The sequence below is a fragment of the Octopus sinensis genome, linkage group LG15 (genome assembly GCF_006345805.1).
Source record: "Octopus sinensis linkage group LG15, ASM634580v1, whole genome shotgun sequence".
Lineage (NCBI taxonomy): Eukaryota > Metazoa > Mollusca > Cephalopoda > Octopoda > Octopodidae > Octopus > Octopus sinensis.
Window position 1 is genome coordinate 42,607,129 of NC_043011.1, and position 26,666 is coordinate 42,633,794.

Here is a 26,666-nt window from a genome sequence, read left to right on the forward strand (position 1 = left end):
CTTCCTTTCAATTATAGAAAACATTAACAAAAAAAAAAAATAAATAAAAATAATGAAATAAGAATAAAATATAGAAATATAGAAACGGAATTTAAAAAAAAAATTTAAATCAACAACAACAACAACAACAAAAAGAAAAAGGAGAGGTGTGAAACAGATAATGAGATATTAACGAAAATAATGAAAAAATATTAATATAGTAAGGCTTGATTTTTATTCCATTTTTGGTTTGTGTATATTTCTGAATATGCCTGCTGTTGCTATGGTGTTGTGATGGGAAGGTGGTCGTGGGGGCAGTGGACAAATTCTTAGGGCAAAATTGAAAGACCACCTCTATCAATTGTTAGTGGAGAGTGAAGTGGCTGTTGAGATTTCATTCAGTAAATATCCCTGGTTTGACATTAGGTTGGGGGAATTAATTTAAATAATAATAATAATAGTTTAAGGAATAATAATAATAATAATAATAATAATAATAGTAATAATAATAATTTAAATAATAATAATGAGAATAATAATTTAAATGATGATGATGATTATAAAGTATAATAAAAATTGATGAAATAGGAAAAACACATTTATAAATAACCGATGAATTAACTCACATTTGCCAAGACGAACAGACATTGTTCTTGTCACAATTGGAAAAGCACTTTGTTGTAATGTGAATCTTTTATTACTTTGCCACAAAGTCTTTCTCTTTCGTATTTTAAAAGAAACTAATGATAAGAAGCAGCAAGGTGATTTAATTTTTTTCTTCTTTTTTTGGGGGGGATTGTATTGTATTGTATCGTATTGTTTTGTATTCTATTAAATGTAATATCAAAAAGATGAAGGAGAGAAGGCAAAAAAAACCAAAAAAAAAACCTAAAAAATTACAAGAAAAAAAATTTCTGTAAATAAGATAGCAAATATTTCTGCCATAAATTGCAAATTTGTCTTTAGGCAAAAAAGCTGAAGGTCCATTAGACTTGGTTGAATGACTTGTGAATGGCTTAAAACATGGGTTTCAAGCTTATGTAATCTAGTTTCAGTTAAGTAGCGCTGATATTTTCATAAGTTGTGGTGGTATTAAAGTTGATGTCTCAAAGATGTTTTCTGATCATCTTCTAGAACTCAATATTTGCTTCAGAGATTTTAGATTGAAATCTTAAAATAATTTCACTGGCAAAATATGGTTTTATTTTACTTTTTTTTTTTTTTATATATTTAATTCATAGAGTAATAATTCTTCAGGTTTGAGCAGTTGTGTTTTTGTTTTCCTTTTATAACATTCATGGTAATTATGCATGTGTATACATGCATACACGTGTCTTTATATTTAAAAAAAAACACCACTTGAGCGTGGCCATTGCCAGTACTGCCTGACTGGCCCTTGTGCTGGTGGCATGTAAAAGCACCCACTATACTCTCGGAGTGGTTGGCATTAGGAAGGGCATCCAGCTGTAGAAACTCTGCTAGATCAGATTTGAGCCTGGTGCAGCTATCTGGTTCACCAGTCCTCAGACAAATTGTCCAACCCATGCTAGCATGGAAAGCAGATTTTAAACAATGATGATGATGATGATGTCTGTTTACATATGTGTGTGTGTGTAAGTGTGTATATATATATATGTGTGTGTGTATATATATGTGCATATATGTTTGTGAATGGGTATATATATATGTGTATATTGTGTGTGTGTATTTGTGTATATATGTATATTTCTGCTTCAGCAACTCAGTGGAAATGACACTGACTATAGATTAAAAGATAAAAAATTTGTTACAGGTGGAACATTGGTAAGGTACAATGACTCTAGTATCCATGTGCAAGGTTCAGTCAAATTCTTTTATATAGTCTATCTACCTATATTATCACTAGACTTGTGATACTGTTTAATTTCTTGAAGGAAAGCATTGAATAAGGGCTGTCTGATACAGTGTCAGACTTCTTCCTTCCCTCTTGCCTACTCATCAGTCATAACATGGCTTTTTTTTTTCATAGCAATCTTGGTAAAATACATTCAAGCAACCTGTGTACAGTTTATACATAAAGCTTTTAGTTTGCTTCTGTTGTTTTTTGCCACATACAGCTTCTAGTGTTGTCTGTGTAATTGCCAGCAAGTCTGGCCTAAACCCATCAAGTTCAGCATCCTTGTTTCTTTTATTTTTATTTTTATTTGAACAGGTTAACACAAGTTTTCTCATAGAACATGAACTTTCGATACTAGCATTCATTTTTCTCCAGATGATTTTATATTTAATAGCTTTGCAGCAACAGACAAGAGAGTTTCGCAAGTGGTGTTGCACATTTTAAGAGAGATATTTTGCACAATATTATGTATGTTAGTCTGGTTACATATTTTAAAAATTCTTTTCCACAAGAGAACGAGCTGGTCTCCAATCAAGAAGCAAGACTCTTTAATTGGAATTTTGATAGCATTATGATTATGTACATACCAGATGTTTCTCTTCATATTATGAGTAATGTTTGGAATATACTTTTACCACTGTGAGTTATATCAGTTGGTATTACACAGGTTTATTAATAATATTTTTACTTTTGCCAAATGTTGGTGATTACATGATCTAATTTAAATGAGCACTAATTAATGCCAACAAAATAAACATTGGCGATGCTTTGCAGCATACAAAAACCACAGGGGCTACTCAGAGGTATTGCAAGCTCTTCTGAATCCATTGCAATGTCAGAAACCCTTCTGTATTATTAGCAGGCATCTCAGGATCACAAGTGTTTCATCATGTAAGCATTGCCTGAGTTGGGCAGTGAGGTCTGAATTAGCAGTGAGGTCTGAATTAGTAGATGAGTTCTATGTACAGTTTCTTGTGAACTACAGCCATCTTGAGCTGGTTTCAGCTGCCATGCTAATCTCCTTAACCCTTTAGTGTTCAGATTACTCTGTTAAATGTAATATTTTTTTACTCAAATTGTTTTTAATTAATACTGCATTATCTTATCGTTTTTGAGGTTTCAATGATGAGATTGTTTGTTTTTAGAATGTCAATGTAGATTAGGTGTGAGAGGCCAGATATCGCCAGTTTGAATATAAAACATAGAATATTTGGGCTGGATATGGCCAGTTTTAAACACTAAAGGGTTAATGGCTTTCTTTAGTTGTCTGGATTCGAGATCTGTCTTCTGCAAGAAGTGGCACACTGACCTAGTTAGAAAGCCAGGGTGGCTGACTTTGATAGGGAATGGGGTCATGTACCATTCTTTAATAAGTGCATCTTTGACCAAGTCCTGATATTTGGTTTCCTTCCACTGGTGAGAAATGTTGAGCCTGCCCTCCTAGGGCTTTGCAAGTTCAACCACATCAATTATTTTTGCACTCTTCAGTAACAGGAACATGTCTGGTTGGAGCAGATACTAGCATTCACTCTTCTCAGAGTAAATTGAGGTTCCATCCATCCATTTTCTTGGGAGGGTTAGAAGTAGAGTCCTCATGTTCCATCTCCATTGGGCCCTATCAGAAGCTACTGTTAATGCACTTTCCAGCTAGATTTCTAAGTGTGGCCAACTGAGTCGGATATTATCCATCGTGTTATTAGTCTACTCCTAGGTTTTTCTGTTGGTTGGCTTGGTTTGAAGAAACTGACTTGTGGTTCTTTCCTGCCAACATTCTAATCACATGCCTATAGTGCCAGAGTTGTGACCTCTCAATGCAGAAGCTTGATTTGGAGAGACACCTTGGCATCTGAGCTTTGTACCCTGTCAAATAATGTTACGCTAGAGATCCTTTGGAGGAATCCCATTTCAGCTTTTATATTTACTATTGTTCTCTGTCAGTCATTAGTCATAGTTGAGGAAAGGCATGCAAACTGAATTCAAGATAGCAAGTTTTTAAAACCAAATTGAAGATAGTAATTTAAATGCTTTAAAGCAAATTTGTCATTTACATATTTTGCCACAATAAAATACAACCCTTGTTCACTGTAAAGAGGTTAATGAAAGAGTGGTGACAACATTGAGTCAGGAGAACCCTTTAGTTTGTCTGAAGACATGACAGTCTTTCTACTGTTGGTGCCATGATAAAATGAACCCATTTCTATGAAGTATTTGGTGTTGGGAAGAGCATCTAATCATAAAAATCATACAAAAAAAAAATGCAAAGTTTAAACAAGTTGTGGTCACCTGACACATCAAAGGAGTAACTCTACATAATTACTTGCACTGTGACAACCCACCCAATCCATGCCAGCATGAAAGTCATCAACATTGTCATAATTCTAATGTCCATTTTTTCCATCCTTGAATCGATTAGAAGGAATTTGTTGAGGTGGAATTTCCACAGCTGGCTGCCCTTTTTGTTCCCAACTTGCACTTGTTTACAAGTAAGGTAATATTTCCCCATGACCGGACATGTTTTTGAGGGAGATTAGAAATGAAGGACGCTGCTTTATATGATGGTGATATTTACCTACAACTCACGCAGTGTCATGGCAAGGAGACAGTAAAATGCATGTGTACACACACACATCATCATCATCATCTAACGTCATCTACTTTTCCCTGTGTGCATGTGCCAGACGAAATCTTTTGATGCAGAGTTTTTACTGCCAAGTGCCCTGCTTGTCACCAACCTCACTCGTTTCCAAGGAAGGTTATATTTCCCCATGGCCACTTGTTTTTCATGGAAGACTGAAAATAAAGAACATTGCTTGTATGATGATGATGATGCTCATTTACAACTGTCACCTGACATCAAGACAAAAGTGTGTGTGTACATACACACACACACACACATGTGCATGCATGCCCACATGCATATACAATGGGTTACTTTCGATTTCCATTTGCCAGAACCACTGACAAGGCTTTGGTTGGCTCAGGACTATAGAGAAAGCCACTTCCCCTAAGTGTCGTGTTGTAAGACTGAATGCAAGACTACGTTGATGGAAAGCAAGCATTTCAACTACATAGCCATGCTTGATCCTGCAATAAACGTTCCAGAAAATTATATATAAAGTAGGCACAGATGTGGCTGTGTGGTAAGAAGCTTGCTTCCCAACCACATGGTTCTGGGTTCAGTCCCACTGTGTGGCACCTTGGTCAAGTGTCTTCTATAGCCTCGGGCTGATCAAAGTGGAATTGGTTGATGGAAACTGAAAGAAGCCCATTGTATGTATGTGTATGTGCATCTTTGTGTTTGTATTTGTCCCCTACCACCACTTTTAACAACTGGTGTTGGTGTGTTTACATCCTTGTAACTTAGCAGTTTTGCAAAGGAAATCAATAGAATAGGTGTCAGGAGTAAAAAAAAAAGTTCATGGGTTGATTCATTCAACTGAAGCTTCTTCAAGCTGGTACCAATGCATGGCCACAGTCTAATGACTGAAGCAAGTACAAGGTGTGTGTGTGTGATGGGCTCTTACAGTTTCCTTCTACAAAATCCACTCACAAGGCTTGAATAATGATGATGCATAATTCTGAGAATATGAGATTATTAATGATTTTGAAGTAACTCTAGTGATGTGTATAGAATTAGTTCAGTGCGAATGATTATCTACCGTAATATTTATAATGTCCTACCTTTTCTCTCTTCCCTGACAGGTGATCGAATACAGATGGTGTTTAAATCAATTAACCACCGCAAACCCAACAAACTGTACATTTTCTCTATAAAGATTGATGAAAACAGCAAATACCTTGGTAAGTACTAAACTGTAATGATGTGGTTTCATGATGTAAGGTGATAAGTATTGTGGTATTGATTGCGATGGTGGTGGTGTTGGGGGTAGTGGCTGTGTGTTGATAGCAGAAGTATAGGTGATAGTGTTGTACTTATTGTGTTAGTGACAGTGGTAATGTTGGATGTAGTGCTGTGGTACTGTGTGTGTTGCTTTATTGGTTTTAGTTGTAGTTTTGGGCCACTGACTATGTGAAGGTAGTGATATTGTTGGCTGTTGTATTGCAGTATCGATTGTGCTCATAGTGGTTTTGGTTCTGTTGTTATGTAGTGTGGCCGTTGTACTGTTGATGTAGTTTCAATATTGTGCATTATTGAAGGCAGCGAGCTGGCAGAATTGTTAGCATGCTAGGCAAAATACTTAGCGACATTTCATCCATATTTATATTAAGAGTTAAAATGTTGCTGAGGTCGACTTTACCTTTCATCCTTTTGGGGTTGATAAAATACAGTGAAAAAACATGTAATTTACGTACTTTTTTTGCAAAAATAAAAATAAACTTTAGTTGGTATGTAAATTACATGAGTAGATTATTTCCAGAATTTTTTCAGAAATTTTTTTTGTTGAAAAAAAAAGACATACAAAACGTAAACATTTGTACTGGAAGTTGACTCATTTAGTGTCAGAATAGCTTTTTACAGAAAAAAATAATGGCTTAAATACAATGAAGTCGACTTTTATTTATGCTGGGTGGTTAACTAGTCTTTAAAGTCTGACGTTCATGCTGGTAAACACGATCCAGGCCATATTTTACGTTGCTTGGAGTTTCTACCTATCACAATGGAGCACCATTGACATACATAGTGATATGAATATTCCTGACTGAAAAAAAATGTAATGATATGGATAATCTTGATTGTATATTTTTATTTTTGTCTGTTTATTACTAGGCACAGTTTTAAGTTTGTCATACTGTTCGCGCCAATTTCAAACATTGGTTTCATTAACATTAAAATGCCTTCTGGCAACTCTATTGCCACATTTTATGTGCAATAAATTGCTTATATTTTCAAGATGTCCTGGAAACAATAAATTGTTTATATTTTCAAGATTACATGGAAGCATAACAGTACATGAAATAATTTAACAAACTTTTTAATGCATTTCCTAATAACTTTTAATTATAAAAATGTAATTGAATTTCTTTTTATACATCGATTGCCTATGGGGGTCACGTAGAATAAAATAGGAATCAAAGGGGTCCTTGGATGAAAATGGTTGGGAACCTCTGGTGTAGCTGATCAATGGTACTCTAAACAGCTGTGATTTAGATACCTATTTCTTTACTACCCACAAGGGGCTAAACAAAGAGGGGACAAACAAGGACAGGCATAGGTATCAAGTCGATTACATTGACTCCAGTGCGTAACTGGTACTTTATTTATCAACCCCGAAAGGATGAAAGGCAAAGTCGACCTCAGCGGAATTTGAACTCACAACGTAACGGCAGACGAAATACCGCTAAGCATTTCGCCCGGCGTGCTGACGTTTCTGCCAGCTCGCCGCCTAAATTTAGATACCACCTGACAGGAGGTGTAAAAGAGACAGATTGAAGATCACTTGGCAGTGGACATTTTCAAGATGTCCTGGAGACAGTCAACATTACATGGAAGAATAGCAGCTGATCAGACCTAGTGGGGAAACTTGTTGCACAACGCGTTTAGCAACACAGGAAGACATGATAATAAATATTGTCCTTGGAGTGTGGGTAGTGATGTAACATTGTTTTTGCATACTGTAGTGAGTATAAGGCTGCTTGTGTGTTGTGTTGGGTGGGAAGTTCTAGCTACAAAATTCATTGTACATGTAGTACTGAATGCAATACTACAGAGTTGGTGAAATTTTGCTTTTATATGATATATGATAATGATATTAATTATAATATATAATAGTTTCAAATTTTGGCACAAGGCCAGCAATTTTAAGTCGATTATATTGACCCCAGTATTCAACTGGTACTTAATTCATCAACCCCCACAAAAATGTGAAAGGCAAAGTTGACCCTGGTGGCATTTGAACTCAGGACATAAAGACAGATGAAATGCCACTAAGTATTTTGTCTAGCATGCTAATGATTCTGCCAGCTCACTGCCTTAATATGACACATTAGAACATACAGGTCTGTATTTAAGAGATGAGGAATTATTTACAATTGATGCATATTTGTCCCCCTCTTGTTTGTTGTTAACATAATGTTTTGGCTGATATACACTCCAGCCTTCATCAGCTGTCTTGGGGAAATTTCAAACCTGGGTTCTCATTCCTAAGGTATTTTTCGATGTTGTTATTATTCAGGTCACCACCTGGAGTCGAACTCGGAATCTTGGGGTTAGTAGACTGCGCTCTTAACTACTACGCCATATGCCCAGTGGAGGCGCAATGGCCCAGTGGTTAGGGCAGCGGACTCGCGGTCATAGGATTGCGGTTTCGATTCCCAGACCGGGCGTTGTGAGTGTTTATTGAGCGAAAACACATAAAAGCTCCACGAGGCTCCGGCAGGGGATGGTGGTGATCCCTGCTGTACTCTTTCACCACAACTTTCTCTCACTCTTACTTCCTGTTTCTGTTGTACCTGTATTTCAAAGGGCTGGCCTTGTCACTCTCTGTGTCACGCTGAATATCCCCGAGAACTACATTAAGGGTACACGTGTCTGTGGAGTGCTCAGCCACTTACACGTTAATTTCACGAGCAGGCTGTTCCGTTGATTCGGATCAACCGGGACCCATGTTGTCGTAACCGACGGAGTGCTTCCATGCCCACGGGTATGAATGATAATGATAATAACATCGAAAAATACATTAGGAATGAGAACCCAGGTTTGAAATTTCCCCAAGACAGCTGATGAAGGCTGGAGGGTATATCAGCCGAAACGTTGTGTTAACAAGATGAGGACAAATATCTGTCAATTGTAAATAATGTACATAAGATCTAAGATCATATGTAATATATAATGATATAATATGTAAATAATACTTTTTATATAATATTAACATTATAATGTACTCAAATACAAAAACGAAGCTTACATATATGACATGTTAGTTTTTTTGTTTTCTTTTTCCTTTAGTTACTGAGTGCCACCCGTTGGTCCCAAACATAGAGGAACTTGTTCAAAAGTTGAATGCAACCAATAACTTGAGCAACTTCATTCTGTCAATGAGAAAAGCTTTCAAAAGCCTCTGCCACTGAAATGTAATATCTTTCCACAGCAGTTTATTCCTGATCTGGAGATGTGGTGTGTTTACGCTACCCTGCAGTTTACCTCAGACTAGAAGATGTGGTCTGTTTCTACAGCAATGACATCAGGGTGTGGCTACACTGTGTTTTTTGCTTTTTTTTAAAAAATATATATATATATATGTATATATTTTATTTTGCTTGAATCTCTGTTACCGTATGGGAAGCTTTTGTAAACTCGGTGTACATGTGGTCATGATTATGTTTTTTTTTTATGTTGTGAGTGTTAGTCTTGGTGATCGTCTCTCTTACAAACACACACACACACACACAGATATTGATCTGTAAATATGTATATTCATGCACATACTTTCATTGGGTACACACATTCATTTCTCTTTGTCTCTTTCTGTATATGCTAGGGTCCTGTGATGAGCCTGCGAAACTAAGCTGCATGGGGGGCTGAATCAAACTGTTTTAAATAAAAGTATATGCAACTCCTTTTTCTTTCAAATGTCCACTCACTATATAATATATATATATATATATCGATGGGTGAATGAATTATCCTATGTTTACCGTCAACATGGAAAATTCGATGAACTGATACCAGGGTAGCAAATTCACGTCAGAAACACGGTTGAAGCAACCTATCCAAAGGTAGAAACTCCGAGTTCATGTGCAGAAATTTGTGTGTTATATATGAATAAATAAATAAATGGAGTTGAACGAAGATGTTAATAAAATTCCTTTACTTTCAACATATGTTTCGAAGACAACATGGTTTTATTCCAAAGGAATAAACAGTGTAAGATGCAATCTTCTCATCAGGAAAGAAAGGGACCCTCTCTCAACAACAAGACAACATAATAATTACGATGACTGCCTATATATATATATACACACACACATACACATGCACATACACAATATAGCAAAATAAAAGCAGAATCTCACATCCCACCTCGTTTTATCAGTTGCATTTGATTAGTCTACTTTTAATTCTGTTTCCTTTTTAAGTGTGAATTTGAAGAATAAAGGAAGAAAATAACCAAAACATTTAAACGTCTTTTTCTATTTTGTTTTATCTTGGGAGGCTCATCTATGCCAATAGCAAACACTTGCACTGGTTCTACTTCACTTCTTTATTATTTATTTATCAATTGCTCAACTGTTTAAAATATATATATATATATAAAAAAAAAAAACTTAACTACTGGGGTCGATTCATTCAACTACAAATTCTTCAAGCTGGTGCCCCAGCATGACCACAGCCTAATGACTGAAACAACTGAAAGATAAAAGATATTTAACCAAATAACTAAACAGTTGTTTGGTTACTTGTTTGGCTAATTATTCAGTCAATTTGGCTTGTCAACGCACTGGTTCTACTATTCTTAAATCTTTAAATCCTTAAAAATGTTTCAGCCCGAAAGCTGCGGCCATGCTGGGGCGCCACCGTTGAATGAGCTACACTAGTATGTGAAACCACCTCTGGTACGTGGCACTTGATCAACAAGGGAGTTCGATGCCGCTGCCTGCATCTGTGTTTCCTGCTGAGATGTAGGTTCATCTGGGACCCCCGACAAGAAGAGATCTAGTTTAGTTTTAAAGAAACCCACATCCACACCATGCAGGTCTCTCAGGCATTTAGGTAGGATATTGAAGAGCTGTGGTCCTCTGAAACCCAAGCTGTTGCAGTATCTGGTCCTGTATTTTGATGGTGATGTTGGGATCTTTGGCACCATGCAGTGGCGCCCCGTTCTGCGGTTGGGGTAACTTTGAATGCCAAAGTTTGGGACAGGACCCTTCAGGATTTTCCAGATGTATATCACTGCATATCTCTCCCACCTTTGCTCCAGGGAGAAGAGTTTTAATACTTTCAGTCTTTCCCAGTAGCTGATATGTTGCATTGATACAATATTCTTAGCGTAGCTTCGTTGAATTGCTTCGAGTTCTGCTGTTAACTTTATATTGTGTGGTGACCATACTTGGGAGCAGTAGTCCAAGTGGCTGAGGATGAATGTCTTCCAAAGGACCATCAGTGTCTCCTTGTCTCTTGTTCTGAAAGTTCGGAGAATCCATCCAGCTAGCCGTCTGCATTTTATTACCAAATTAGTAATATGCACTTGGAAAGATGCATCATTGCTCATGTCAATGCCCACGTCACACACTGATTTTGATTCAGAAATTACAATTCTTCTCGGGCCAGTGTATCCGGTCTGCATGTCGTTTACCTTTGTGTGCTGGTAGCGCAGGGCCTGGAACTTCCCTGCATTAAACTGCATGTTGTTGTCCTCAGCCCACCTGTATATTGTATCCAACTCCTGTTGCAGGTGTGCAATATTTCCAGAGTTTTGTATTGTGTGGGAGACTTTTGTATCATCTGCATAGCTAGCAAGGGTGGCCATCTTAGCAACTGAGGGCATGTCTGAAAGGGCCACTATGAACAGCAGTGGCCCCAAGACAGTGCCCTGTGGAACACCGCTTGTTATTTGTGTTTCCTTGGAGGTGGCTCCATTGGCCACAACTGCCTGCCTTCTATCTTTTAGGAAGTTGTGCAGCCACTCTCCAAGTTTTCCGCCTATGCCGAGACCACGCAGTTTGTGACAGATCATACCATGGTCGACTTTATCAAAGGCTTTTGCAAAGTCGAGATATATCACATCTACGTTTGAGCCATTTAGTAGCTGTTTTAACACCCAGTCGTAGTGTTGCAGGAGCTGTGTTAGGCAGCTTCTTATTTATTTTTTCATTGGTTATCTATTTAATCAATTGACAAATAAATAATAAAGAAGTGAAATTGAACCAGTGTGTGTATTATTGGTATAACGACCCTCTCGAGATACAACAAAATATATTTTCACTACATGAATTCACATCAAGAACTTTAAAAAAATGAAATACAAAAACTAAATGTCTCAGTCTTTATTTATTTCTTTTGTTGGCCTGCTTTTGGAAAAGATATGCATGTCATAATCTCTCACCAATATTATAGTAGCTGTGCATAGAAATTATTATTGCAATAAAATATTCTCTTCTGTTGATTTTTTTTGTTTTGTTATATGTTTACTTGTTGAAGGGCAATGCAATGTTAGAATCAACTGAGCGATGGATAAAATGACTTACAGTAGTTCCTGGTTCGTTCCCATTGAAGTCTGTTTTATAACATTCTTCAAGAGTCTGCAGAATAACGATCCTTCTCGGGTCATATAGACCCATAGAGTCAATTTCCTGGTTTCTGTGGCGTATTCCCCACCTGGATGGGACGCCGTTCTGTTGCAGAATTTCTCATTTTTGCCAGCTGACTGCACTGGGGCTCCATGAAAAGAAGTGTTTAGTCATTGATATCAATGATTCTGTCATCTATAATTAAGAGTTATAATTAAGGCAGCGAGCTGAAGCATCAGATAAAATATTTTTTCAGTATTTGTTCTGCTCCTTGACGTTTTGGGTTCAATTCCTGTTGAGATCACCATTACCATTTATCCTTTATGGCAACATTAAATAAAGTACCAGTAAAGAAATGAGGTCGATGGTATGAACTAGCTCCCTTCTGTCACAATCACTGGCCTTGTGCGAAAACCAGACAATACTACTACTACTATTATTATTATTATCATCATCATTATTATTCCACCGAGGTCAATAAATTAGGTACCAGTTGAACACTGGGATCGATGAAATCGACTATCCCCTCTCCCAAAATTGCCGCGCTTGTGGAAAAATTTGAAATTATTATTTTTATTATTGAAGGCGGTGGGAGCTGGCAGAAACGTTAGCACGCCGGGCGAAATGCTTAGTGGTATTTCGTCTGCCGTTACGTTCTGAGTTCAAATTCCGCCGAGGTCGACTTTGCCTTTCTTTCTGCCAGGATTAAATAAGTACCAGTTACTCACTGGGGTAGATATAATCGACTTAATCCGTTTGTCTGTCCTTGTTTGTCCTCTCTGTGTTTAGCCCCTTGTGGGTAGTAAAGAAATAGGTCTGCCGCTACGCTCTGAGTTCAAATTCCACCGAGGTCGACTTTGCCTTTCATCCTTTCGGGGTCGATTAAATAAGTACCAGTTACGCACTGGGGTCGATATAATCCACTTAATCCTTGTTTGTCCTCTCCGTGTTTAGCCCCTTGTGGGCAGTAAAGAAATAGGTATTTCGTCTGCCGCTACGTTCTGAGTTCAAATTCCGCCAAGGTCGACTTTGCCTTTTGTTGGTAAGCATAAAAAAAAAAAAATTATAGCTGTAGTTGAGGAAAAGTTAGCCGACAAGAAGGACCGGAAGACATCTGAATATTGGAAAAGATGTTACTTGTATCATGATGATTCGTGCAGGGTATAAAAAATGCCGACATCATGATTGCTGCTCAATGTTCTGAGAACAGTAAAAAAGCTGTAAGAGATGACGTAAGGAAATATGTGAATATCTCCTCTTGCACTTTTGGGGTGCAAGTTGGTGCAATCACTTTCCGTTGCTTTTATATCCAGACTCTACCAGTCAAAGAAACACAAAACGCAGACGTAAAAAATAGATATACTTTATTGTTTTATAGTGAGAGATCAGTGGTATATTGATGTCCTTGGTTCTGGGCGCGCAAGGCTGAAAGTTAATCGATTGTAATATTTACAATGTTCAGCCGCTAAAAACAGAACGGGTCAAAATGGCGTCCGGAGGAAGAAGATGATGTCTGCAACAATTCAGGTTAAAAGTCTTCGGCCAAAAGACTGCTGCTATCAAAACCGGAGAGAGAGCGAATTAAACGTCTGCTTCTATGAAAAGCCTGCCGCTGTCTGTCGGACGCTAATGGTCAACGCTTTACGCTCCCTTGCCTCTTTGTTAAGGCTCGCTCTCCCTTGCCTCTATAAGCTAAGGCCACGTCAGCAAAATTCCCTCTTTCGGACTTCGTGTATTCGCGAGAGGGCGTTGCGCGCGCGCGCTGTTGTATAGGATCACTACAACGTGGATAGCTGCAAGGGAAATTACGAAGCCGTAGCCAGCAGGAATTCTGACTGCGTCCGTACGTCGGGATTCATCATGTCTTTGAACAGGGCCTCGGGCTCATTTTAGACGGCTACGTTTTAGTGGAAGCACTCCGTCGGTTACGACGACGAGGGTTCCGGTTGATCCGAATCAACGGAACAGCCTGCTCGTGAAATTAACGTGTAAGTGGCTGAGCACTCCATAGACACGTGCACCCATCCTCAACGTAGTTCTCGGGGATATTCAGCATGACACAGAGTGTGACAAGGCCGGCCCTTTTGAAATACAGGTACAACAGAAACAGGAAGTAGTAAGAGTGAGAGAAAGTTGTGGTGAAAGAGTACAGCAGAGATCACCACCATTCCCTGCCGGAGCCCCGTGGAGCTTTAGGTGTTTTCGCTCAATAAACACTCACAACGCCCTGTCTGGGAATCGAAACCGCAATCCTACGACCGCGAGTCCGCTGCCCTAACCACTGGGCCATTGCACCTCCACCAGACGGCTACGTAAAGTTGCTGGAGACAGTGGTCAAACTCTGGCTAGAAACCGTTGCTGCTGGAAGGCAATATGAGTAGCTGCGGCATTCGGCTCCTTGCCATACTTCTGAAAAGTGTCAGAAGTAGTTATCGGAGAATTTCTACGAAATTACCAAGCCCCAATTTCTAGCCGTCTAATTTTCCCGATTGTAATCCTATGGATTAGTACGTGGGGTACGGTTGAGAACAACACGAACTGCTCTGTCAGCAATACTTAGTTGGAAGACAAGATCCATGCGGTGTTCGAAGATTTTTCCAGGAACGCATGTGCCAGGTTCCGGGGTCATCTTGACGCTGTAGTGGAAGCAAAACTATTATTGTTCAGTTATAATCTAGGTGTTATTTTTTGATTTTTAAAAAAAAATATACTTTTATTTTTAGACGGAATATTGTTTTCTTTTTCTGCAAACTGTCAAATTTAGCCGAGACATCCTGTATATATACATTCACGCACACATGTAAACTATATAGATATATATATTCGACAATAAATATCAGTAACTTGTATTAATATTAATTACCTGTTGTGTTGATTTGTCTATAAACAAAAACATATGAAAAACGGATTTATTAAACAGTATGTGTGTAGGTAGGTACGCACGTATCTATATAAATATTTTTATGTTTTCGTGTGTACAAGTCTAATACATACATACATACAGACAGACAGGCATAGTTGTTTGTGATGAATTATCAAATCGGGCAAAATACTTTAACAGCTCTCTCTTAGAACACCAGGCCAACAATATTGCTTAGATTAGTAAAGAACTCTGCGTATTCTATTTGTAGGGTCCAAGGCTATAGTTCATCACCATTCTATATTGTAAATCCATGGTTGTATTCCCAGTTATAATGTTTTTTTTTTATACAAGGCATAAACAATAATCATTATATATTTCTTAAGGCGGCGATCTGCCAGAATCGTTAGCACGCTGGATGAAATGGTCACTTTAAAAAAAATCTTCTTGCACAGGCATTGCACGATAACAACATTGATTAAGCTTCGTGCAATGACCATACTCGATAACGAGGGGGCAGCCACCACCATGTATGTATGTATGTATGTATGTATGTATGTATGTATGTATGTATGTATGTATGTATGTATGTATGTATGTATGTATGTATGTATGTATGTATGTATGTATGTATGTATGTATGTATGTATAAGTAGGGTGCGTGTGCTGTAATGAATGTATTATTTTCTAGTTTTATTAATTTTTTTAAATCAAAATCTTTTCTGTGGATTTCCGTGTGAGCTCCTTGTGATTTGTTTGAAAATGCGGTAAAGTTCTCAAATTCATCAACAATATTTCAGGACCTTAAACATACCTATTTCTTTACTACCCACAAGGGGCTAAACACAGAGGGGACAAACAAGGACAGACAAACGGATTAAGTCGATTATATCGACCCCAGGGCGTAACTGGTACTTATTTAATCGACCCCGAAAGGATGAAAGGCAAAGTCGACCTCGGCGGAATTTGAACTCAGAGCGTCACGGCAGACGAAATACCGCTAAGCATATCGCCCGGCGTGCTAACGTTTCTGCCAGCTCGCCGCCGTAAGGACCTTAAACATACCATCATCCTCATCGTCAGGATGAAATGATGTTGGTATGTTATTCTCTCTATTTAACGTAGGCCGAGCCAAAGTGACTAGTGTTAACTTTTAAATTACACATCGTAAATCACGTGCTTATTTTTGCTTGTGATTGATGTACATCTGTTTATTTAGCGTTGTACAGCAGTATGAGTGTTGCTACCATCATTAATTTCTTTCGGCCCTGCCCACTGTTAAGACCCAGCAACACGATTCCATATCACTTTATCCTAAAGATGTGACTACGAAGGTCTAGATTCGTTAATATTGCGAATAAAGGGTTCAACGTTGGTTCTATGGCAGCGTGTGTATATAAATTTTTTTTGCGTAATAAGATAAAAAACCAAGGCTGTACAGATATTAGAGCATTTATAGATAGAAGGTCTTACAGCTGTTTCTAGGATATTAATTAATAATTTTCCTATCACACCGTCTCCGATGAAGGGATATTATTAATTAATATCCTAGAAACAGCTGTAAGACCTTCTATCTATAAATGGCTGCAGTCTAATAACTGAAAAAAGCAAAAGGTGAATGATAGAATATATTTTCTTAAGAAGTTTTAGCTGTTAGTGACTAGGTTTAGTGTAATGTCAAGGAAGTATACTTTTTGTAGGTGGAGTTATTTAAAGGCGAAGTTTTACCTAAAATTTTCTATTAGCATTTCAGATTGTTTATTTTTATACCGTAAATCCTCGAGTATAGTCCGCCCTTGAGTATAATACGCAGGGGACTTTTAGAGAGCTGTACCTCTGGTAAACCTAAACCTTCTGTATAATACGCATCCCTTCTCTAACTTGAGTCAAGGAGTTCTATATAACGTCCTTGGTTTGTAAAACTGTATACGGTGACGTCCTTTATTATTATTATTATTGTATATATAACATAATACAAACGTGTAGCTTTTTTGCGCATTTTTTTGCAGAAAATAAAGAAATAACAATAAAAACAGTAACAATGTTTAATAAATGTTGCTTACTGCAAGTTATGGATGATTCTTTTGTGACTTCATTGCTTTCAGGCTTAGCTTAAGGTATTTTCGTGCCCGACATCACAAAATGCGTCTGAATAAACATTGCCGTACAGCAAATAGAGACTCGGACATTGCTTAGAAAATAATTTTCATTTTTAACTTCGTATATAGTACGCACTAGGGATTTTGACCATTAAATTTTGGGGAAAAAAAATGCGGATTATACTCTAGGATTTACGGTATGTAATATGAGTAATATGTTGGAGCTTATAATCTCGCAAATCTCAGTTCGGTTTTTGACACCCATTAGCACTTTAAAGATTATACAGTTTTGTCAAAGGAAAGCAGTGACTGTGTAGTGTGCAATGTAAAATATTTATTTCTTCGTCTGTGACTGGGGTGTGGTAATATTTTTGTTCTGATTTTAGTGCTTTTAAAAGTATGTTTGATTAATGAGTGGTAGAATAAACTTGACTATTTTAAACTGTGTAAATTTTTTTATTGGTATCTGTTATCAGCCCTGTTGAATCAGTTGAATATAAACTTGGTGCTGTCCCTCAAAGGTAAATTTAATGTTTTGCTTCAAATAATTTTTGGGTGATTTTATCACGTACTGCATTGGCGACTGCGCAGGTGATTGTACAGGCCATAACCAATTAGCGAAAGCATAGTTACCAAGCCATATTCACGTATGAGTGACGACTATGGTAGTTTATATCTATCTATCTATCTATCTATCTATCTATCTATCTATCTATCTATCTATCTATCTATCTATCTATCTATCTATCTATATATCTATCTATCTATCTATCTATCTATCTATCTATCTATCTATCTATCTATCTATCTATCTATCTATCTATCTATCTACATACATACATACATACATACATACATACATACATACATACATACATACATACATACGTACATACATACATACATACATACATATATATATACAAACACACCCACAGTTGTGTGTGTTTCAATTTTATATCTCCAACGAGTGCATATATCTATGACATTGATACATATAAACACATACATCTATATGTATACACACCTGTGCATGTATCTCCCCCTCTCTTTCTCTCTCACTCTCTCAATACACACACACACACATATATATATATATATATACACATGTATATAATGTGTATACAAACATGCATTTAAATATATGCATACATACATACATACATACATACATACATACATACATACATACATACATACATACAGACAGACAACAGACAGACATATATATACACATATGCATGTACACACACACACATATATACATATATCTTAGCACACACACGCCCATACCTGTCTTCGTCTTATGTTTTCCTGTAAATTTCAACTATATATATATATATACATACATACATATATATATATATATATATATATATATAGTTCTGATATCAGACATTATATGCACGAATTTGAGATAGAAAACAGAAGCAGATGAATATCTAAGACTGTTTATGTAAATACATAAGAACAACAATTCGAAGGAAAAGAAATGATAATTGTCAAGGATATAATTTTTTTTCTTCGTGCGATATCTCTCCGATACGTTTAAGTTTTTGCTTTGTTTTGGGGTAATTTTTTTTTTAGCGGTGGTGTTTACAAACACATATATATTTAATTTATGATGTTTCGTGTGAATTGATGTAGATCGAACGCAGGAAGAAGTGTTGTTTGTTAATGCCTAAAGATATAATTTGATCAACATTTGATATCAACCAAGGAAGAATAAAAAAGTAAGAGTAGGTAACTGAACATGATTAAAATGCCAACAACTCGTCGCATTTAGTAGGTCGTTGGCTAAACAATGACGGTTTCTGTTTTGTGTACTTTATCAACGGGAAATAAGTCAAGCTGGGTGAGTCATCTTTCTCGCAGTCTTTTAAGTAAATATTTATATATAAAAGTAAGGTTGTGTGTCTGTCTCCTACGATTTAGATTCCTAACTACTCCCACATTTTGCGGTGCAGTTTAACCAAAACCGGGTATCTTATAGTCGTGATTCATATCGAGCCCTTCTGGGCATTAGCGCGCGTCTACGCTGAGTCTACGATTAAAAAAAAATTTACCATCATTTTTTCCCATTTTAATGCATTTTTCGCTATTATATAAGGGAAGTAACTCTCTAAAAATGTCTACGATGAGTCAACGATTTAAAAAAAAATTACCATCATTTTTTTTTCCATTTTAATGCATTTTTTTGCTATTTTTTGGCTATAACTCTCTAAAAATGCTTATATAGTTATTTCCCTTACAAACCCGAGCAACGCCGGGTGATACTGCTAGTATCTATATAAGCTAGTTAGAAGAGACACAAGTTGTGCCCAAGAACTTTGCACGACTTCGTTCATACTGGTTAGATTGTAGCGGTTGATATCCAACAATTAGTGTTTGCAAGAGACGGCCAGGGAGAGCCACGTGTCTTGACTGTAGCATTGTCTGCGTCGTCTGACCAAATTGACTCAGCCATAGATGATCCATAGTTTGTTAATATCGGCTTAGCCAACTCCACAGACTCATTGGGCCATGCGGAATGGTCACTTCAACTGCTAATATGTGTGTGTGTGTGTGTGTGTGTGTATATATATATATATATATATATATAACATTACGTTATATAATTAGGGTTCAGTAAAATAATTTACTTTACCACACATCGAACTTTTAGAAATAGCAGCCAAAAAATCTTAGCTATTTCTTCTACTCTAAGAAAAGACTCCCAGACAATGTATACTCAAAAATAATTCACGCAGGTATAGAGGGAAAAAATAATGAAAGATCATACGTACATAGATTAGTTGAGAACGACCGTTTCTGGATTAGTTGAATATAAAGATCAACATTTCCTTCGTCAGCTCAAAGATTTCTTTAGATTTGGATTTGAGAGCACTAAAAATCGAACATACCCGTCTGATATGAGTAATCCCAGACAAACCATCTTCGACTGCCAATACTAACGAATTGTACAAAAAAGTACAAATGAGGCTTTGCATTCCTTCCCTTTCCACCCACGTGAGTTATAGAGCAACAAATTCCTACAGAGAGAACTGTAGTTTAATATCAGGGAGAGAGAATGATATATATATATATATATATATATATACCACTTCAACTGCAAAAATATCCCCCAAATATCCCTCATATCACACTACACACGCACACACACACACATACACACACACATACACACACACACACACGCAAAGCATAAAGTCAGGATGTGTGAGAGGTAGAGGTGAAAATAGATTTATTTTGCCATGTGATTTCCATACGATTACAGCCGTTTCATACTATTCTTCATATAGTATCATTAATTTCAATATGCAAAATTATATGTACACATTTGCATCAATGTGTTTACTCAGTGATATATGTATGTATGTATGTATGTATGTATGTATGTATGTATGTATGTATGTATGTATGTATGTATGTATGTATGTATGTATGTATGTATGTATGTGTGAGTGTGTGCCTTTCAGAATGTATATATGTATGTATGTATGGATGGTTAGATGAATGGATCGATCGATTAATAGATATATACAGATAAATCGGTATGTATGGGCGAGCGCGTGTGTGTGCATGTGTGTGTGTGTGTGTGTGAGTATGCGCGCGCACTTGTGTGTGTGAAACATTGATTAGCGTATCCTGTTCTTATACAAGATGTTTGTTCCTTCTCGAACTATGCCTGGCTCATAAGGGCCGGTTTTCCGGTTTCCATGGCGTATAGGTTCCCCACCTGGACGGGACGCCGGTCCATCGCAGGTGAGCTGCAAGATGCAGGAGGAAAGAGTGAGAGAAAGTTGTGGCGAAAGAGTCATCAGAAGTTCGCCATTAGCTTCTGCCGGAGCCGCGTGGAGCTTAGGTGTTTCGCTCATAAGCACACACGTCGCCCGGTCTGAGATTCGAACCCGCGATCCCTCGACCTCGAGTCCGCTGCTCTAACCACTTGCCTTCACTCTTATACAAGATAGCAGTGTGAATTTGAAAGCGATTTGGCTAGTATTTGTAGCAGCACGAGCGGCCACGTAAAAAACCACCGCTTTGGCTCGAATAAATATAACTGTAATATACTTGGGTCACTTTACCTGACTATTTCACTCCCTGTCAGCAGAATAGTCTTATACTGAAGCAATGACAGAAAAAAAAAAAAAGATGGAAAGATATTAATGGCTGGAAACGTAAATTGTTCATTAACCACACTAAGTCAAATGTGAGTAAAATGTTCAGTGGAGCGACAATACATGTGAACTCAACAGGCTTATTAGTAGCATTCGCTTGAAATATTATCGGAATTAAGCTTGAATTAACAGCAGAAGTATGGGATTGTTCCACTGAAGTTATGGTTATCAGCTGATTGTTGTAGAATTGATCGCAGTCGAACGGTTAATGTGAAGGCTGGGTCGGTTGCGTGCAGATACTGGCTTGGTCTTATCTTCAGTTATCTTAACGATTCATCAATTGCATGTAAGCGTACATGTGTGTGTGTGTCGTGTGTGTGTATGTCATGTGTGTGTGTGTGTGTGTGTGTGTGTGTGTGTGTGTGTGTGTGTCGTGTGTGTGTGTGTGTCGTGTGTGTGTGTGCGTGCGTGTGTGTAGTATGTGCGTTTGTATTTGTGCAATTAACATATAGCTGTTGGCAACAAGGCGGAGAGCTGGGCAGAATCGTTATCGCGCCAGACATAATGCTTAGCGCCATTTCTTCCGGCTTTTTACGTTTTGAGTTTATATTCCACACAGGTCGACTTTATCTTTTATCCTTTCGTGGTCAAGAAGGATGGGCATTGCAGTCAATGTAATCGACAAACCTCTTCCTCACAAACTGTAATAGATTATTAAAAAAAAACAAAATGCTGCTGGGAACAAGGACCGTCGAATAGTTGACAAGTTTGGTTCGCAACCCCGAAGTCGCAAGTGTCTTTCTCCATAACTTCGGTTCGATCGAAGCCTTGTGCCTGAAATTAGGATGATGGAAGCTCCTGGGAGAAAGGGAAAGGGAAGGGGATTATCCCGTTAATTTAAATGTAGTTTTGCCATCCACTGTGCCACCGATTCTGACTGACAATTATGTTAAAAAAAATACGTGAATACTCAACTGTAATTCTTTGTGTGGGCTGTCCAGTTGATCGAGCAGGGGAAATACTCATAATCGAGGGCGACAAATGTCCATTTATGGAAAGTGTTTTTTTTTTTACTTGTTTCAGTTATTAGGCTGCGGCCATGCTGGGGCACCGCCTTTGAGAATTTTGAGTCGAATGAATCGACCTCCAGTACTAATTTTTTAAAACCTAGTACTTGTTCTGTCAGTCTCTTGTGCTGAACCGCTAAGTTATGGGGGCATCAACAAACCGACAACAGTTGTCAAGCAGGGGAAACTGAAAGAAACCCGTCTATGTATATATATATAGGGGGTGATGATCGTGGCAGATATTCTAGATCTCTCATCGTCTTCCAGGGACGTTTTTTTCTGCTTTTGAAGCACTTGTCCCACTCGAAATGTTGCGTACAACCCATTGCCTTGTCGCTGCCAGCTTGCCAAAGCATGCTCAATGTCTCTGTAGTAGATTTGCCAAGTTTAACGCAAAATTTCACGTTGGTTCTTTGTTACTGTTCATGACAAAATCGCGGACTACAGTATACACGTGATCAAAAAAGAAAAAAAATCACAACTTGCGAAATAAACACAGCAATGTCACTCGGCACCTTTTTCTACTCTAGGCACAACGCCCGAAAATTTTTTGGGAGGGGGCCAGTCGATTACATCGACCCCGGTACGCAAATGGTACTTGAATTATCGACCCCGAATGTATGAAAAGCAAAGTCGACTTCGGCGGAATTTATACTCAGATAATAAAGACATACGAAATACCGCTAAGCATTTCGCCCGGCGTGCTAACGTTTCTGATTTCTTTATTGCCCACAAGGGGCTAAACATAGAAGGGACAAACAAGGACAGACAAAGGGATTAAGTCGATTACATCGACCCCAGTGCGTAACTGGTACTTAATTTATCGACCCCGAAAGGATGAAAGGCAAAGTCGACCTCGGCGGAATTTGAACTCAGAACGTAGCGGCAGAGGAAATACCGCAAAGCATTTCGCCCGGCATGCTAACGTTTCTGCCAGCTCGCTGCCCTTCGTATGTATGTATGTATGTATGTATGTATGTATGTATGTATGTATGTATGTATGTATGTATGTATGTATATGTATGTATGTATATATATATATATATATAGATCAATAAATGGTGGGGTTGTGTTGACCGCACGTGGAGAAATGATAAGTAACGAAAAATTTTTTTAAAAATGCAGAATGCTCAAATGAAAGAAAATTTTAATAAAATGAGAAATTGATAAAATATATAAATATATATTTATTCAACCGGTTTTCGTCATTGTATGACTTGTCAAAAATATTTATGTTTTAAAAAGTTTTTTTAAAAATTAGAAAGGGGAAAAAAGAAAATTGCATTGTTTTTTGCAAAAGAATAATGATAAAAATGTACAAAAATTAAAAAATAAGTACTCCGATACATTGTGAGTTCGTTGTGTATCTTGAGTTTTATGATTGTTCACGAAAAAATTACCTTGAGGTATTAAGATCCAAAGGGATTAAGAGCATGTGTTGTGTGGTTTAATTCAGCATGTTGGCAGGACAAGAAGTAGTAGTAATTGTGGTTCTTCAGTTCCTGTGTTGTGAGTAAGGGGAGACAACTCTTTTGAGTTCTTCAATAAGGGCTGTTGGTAAAACCCAAATTATAAAATTATCATTTTAGCTTCATTTGCGTTATCTTTTTTATATAATTGCTTGTTAACTTAACTTTCAGATTTTAACACTTTATTTATATTATTTTCTAATTATATAAATCTGCATAGACAATTGCATTTCAAATTGTCATATCATTTATAATAAAAATGATAGTAATAACAACAATAGTAAAAATGATATTTAAAGAATATAAGTTTTAGTTTGAAGTGATGAATGCATGGTATCTTTATATATTTGTGTTAGTCCATCCATGAAGAGTGAGGTAGAAAAAGGAAGTTTGATCAACGAGGAGTTTGCATATTAAGTTGTGTTTGGAATTTTTCAATAAAGAGATTCTCCTTGTTAATTCTCTCCTGTGTGGTGATCCCGTCTTTATATTGGTAGAAGGGGAATATATAGAATTTGGGGTTTAAGTCTTTAGCACATGAGTCTAAGTGGTCACTCAGTGGAATTTGTCGGTATTCCGGGAGATTTATTTGTTCTTTATGCACCGTTACTCGTTTACGTAACGGGAGACTCGTTTGTCAAACATAATTATGTTGGCAACCAGCGCATGTGAGAACGTAGATAAGGTTCTCGGAGGAACAGGAGAAGTTAGTCTTGATTTTAAACTTCGTAATATTTTATATGAAATTTTACGAAGTTTAAACACAAATCTTTAAAAAAACTCTTGACAAATGCCAAACTTCACACACCACATCCACCCCCAACAGTAAAAAAATGTGCACGCTCAAACTGTGGTACCTGCCCCTTTCTACTTGAAGGCTCTGAATTTACCTTCAAACAAGGTACGAAGTTTAAAATCAAGACTAACTTCTCCTGTTCCTCCGAGAACCTTATCTACGTTCTCACATGCGCTGGTTGCCAACATAATTATGTTGGACAAACGAGTCTCCCGTTACGTAAACGAGTAACGGTGCATAAAGAACAAATAAATCTCCCGAATACCGACAAATTCCACTGAGTGACCACTTAGACTCATGTGCTAAAGACTTAAACCCCAAATTCTATATATTCCCCTTCTACCAATGTAAAGACGGGATCACCACACAGGAGAGAATTAACAAGGAGAATCTCTTTATTGAAAAATTCCAAACACAACTTAATATGCAAACTCCTCGTTGATCAAACTTCCTTTTTCTACCTCACTCTTCATGGATGGACTAACACAATTATATAAAGATACCATGCATTCATCACTTCAAGCTAAAACTTATATTCTTTAAATATCATTTTTACTATTGTTGTTATTACTATCATTTTTATTATAAATGATATGACAATTTGAAATGCAATTGTCTATGCAGATTTATATAATTAGAAAATAATATAAATAAAGTGTTAAAATCTGAAAGTTAAGTTAACAAGCAATTATATAAAAAAGATAACGCAAATGAAGCTAAAATGATAATTTTATAATTTGGGTTTTACCAACAGCCCTTATTGAAGAACTCAAAAGAGTTGTCTCCCCTTACTCACAACACAGGAACTGAAGAACCACAATTACTACTACTTCCTGTCCTGCCAACATGCTGAATTAAACCACACAACACATGCTCTTAATCCCTTTGGATCTTAATACCTCAAAGTAATTTTTTCGTGAACAATCATAAAACTCAAGATACACAACGAACTCACAATGTATCGGAGTACTTATTTTTAATTTTTGTACATTTTTATCATTATTCTTTTGCAAAAAACAATGCAATTTTCTTTTTTTCCCCTTTCTAATTTAAAAAAAAACTTTTTAAAACATAAATATTCTTGACAAGTCATACAATGACGAAAACCGGTTGAATAAATATATATTTATATATTTTATCAATTTCTCATTTTATTAAAATTTTCTTTCATTTGAGCATTCTGCATTTTAAAAAATTTTTTCCTTACTATATATATATATATTGAGAAAGAGAGATGCATACTTACATACAATCATCCATATATATATATATATATATATATATTATATAATATATATATATATATACACACACATATAAATGTGTATGTAGGTAAGTGTGTGTATGTGTGTAAATGTGTGTAGGTGGATGCATGTGATGGGGGAGGTGTAATCATTATGGTTTTTTCATTCATAGACATAGAACAATGTGTCTCTTAATATGCTCCAATCATTAGAGGATAGTATACATATTATGTAACATACGCGCACACACTTTCACGGAAATATTATTTTAATGTCGGTTTTGTTCTTCGTCACGTACGTTTAATAGCTTTGCATTTAATATAAACATTAAACTTGAATATCGGCATCAAAATATTAACTATAGAATTATACACATTGAATTATTCCATGCATTAATTTAGCATGTTTATAATGAATTGCAAATCATTTACTTTTTATATTTGATAATTAATATTTATCGTTTTAGTCTAGAATAACACTGTCCACCATACCTACGCATACATCGCGTCTCCTAATATCTGTCCATCTGTGTGTGTGTATATATATATATATATATATATATATATATATATATATATATATATATATATATATATATATATATATATATATATATATATATATATGTATGTATATTCTTTTATTATATTATTCATTTACTTGTTTCAGTCACTTGAATGCGGCCATGCTGGAGCACCGCCTCAAAGGGTTTTAGTCGAACAAATCAACCCAGGACTTATTTTTTAAAGCCTAGTACTTATTCTATCGGTCTCTTTTTGGTGAATTGTTATGTGTGTGTATATATATTTGCGTATATATATATATATAATATATATATATATATATAATATATATATATATATATATATATATAGGGGAGAATTCACAAAAAACAAAATACGAAGACAAGTGGTGTAGACAACAAACAGATGTATTAGTTTAACGCTCGGGAAGTGAAAACGTTTTA

General features: G+C 36.6%; 1 protein-coding gene across 1 annotated transcript in view; it reads left to right on the plus strand.

The window, feature by feature from the left end:
- LOC115219993 (kinetochore protein Spc25-like) overlaps positions 1–9,372 on the plus strand; it is a 64,435-nt gene extending 55,063 nt beyond the window's left edge. Inside the window, exons 5-6 of the mRNA XM_029790295.2 lie at positions 5,558–5,656; positions 8,763–9,372. Of these exons, the coding sequence (XP_029646155.1) occupies positions 5,558–5,656; positions 8,763–8,884 (221 nt within the window). The 3' untranslated portion in view covers positions 8,885–9,372. The remainder of the gene's footprint in view (positions 1–5,557; positions 5,657–8,762) is intronic.
- The last annotated feature ends 17,294 nt before the right edge of the window (positions 9,373–26,666 follow it).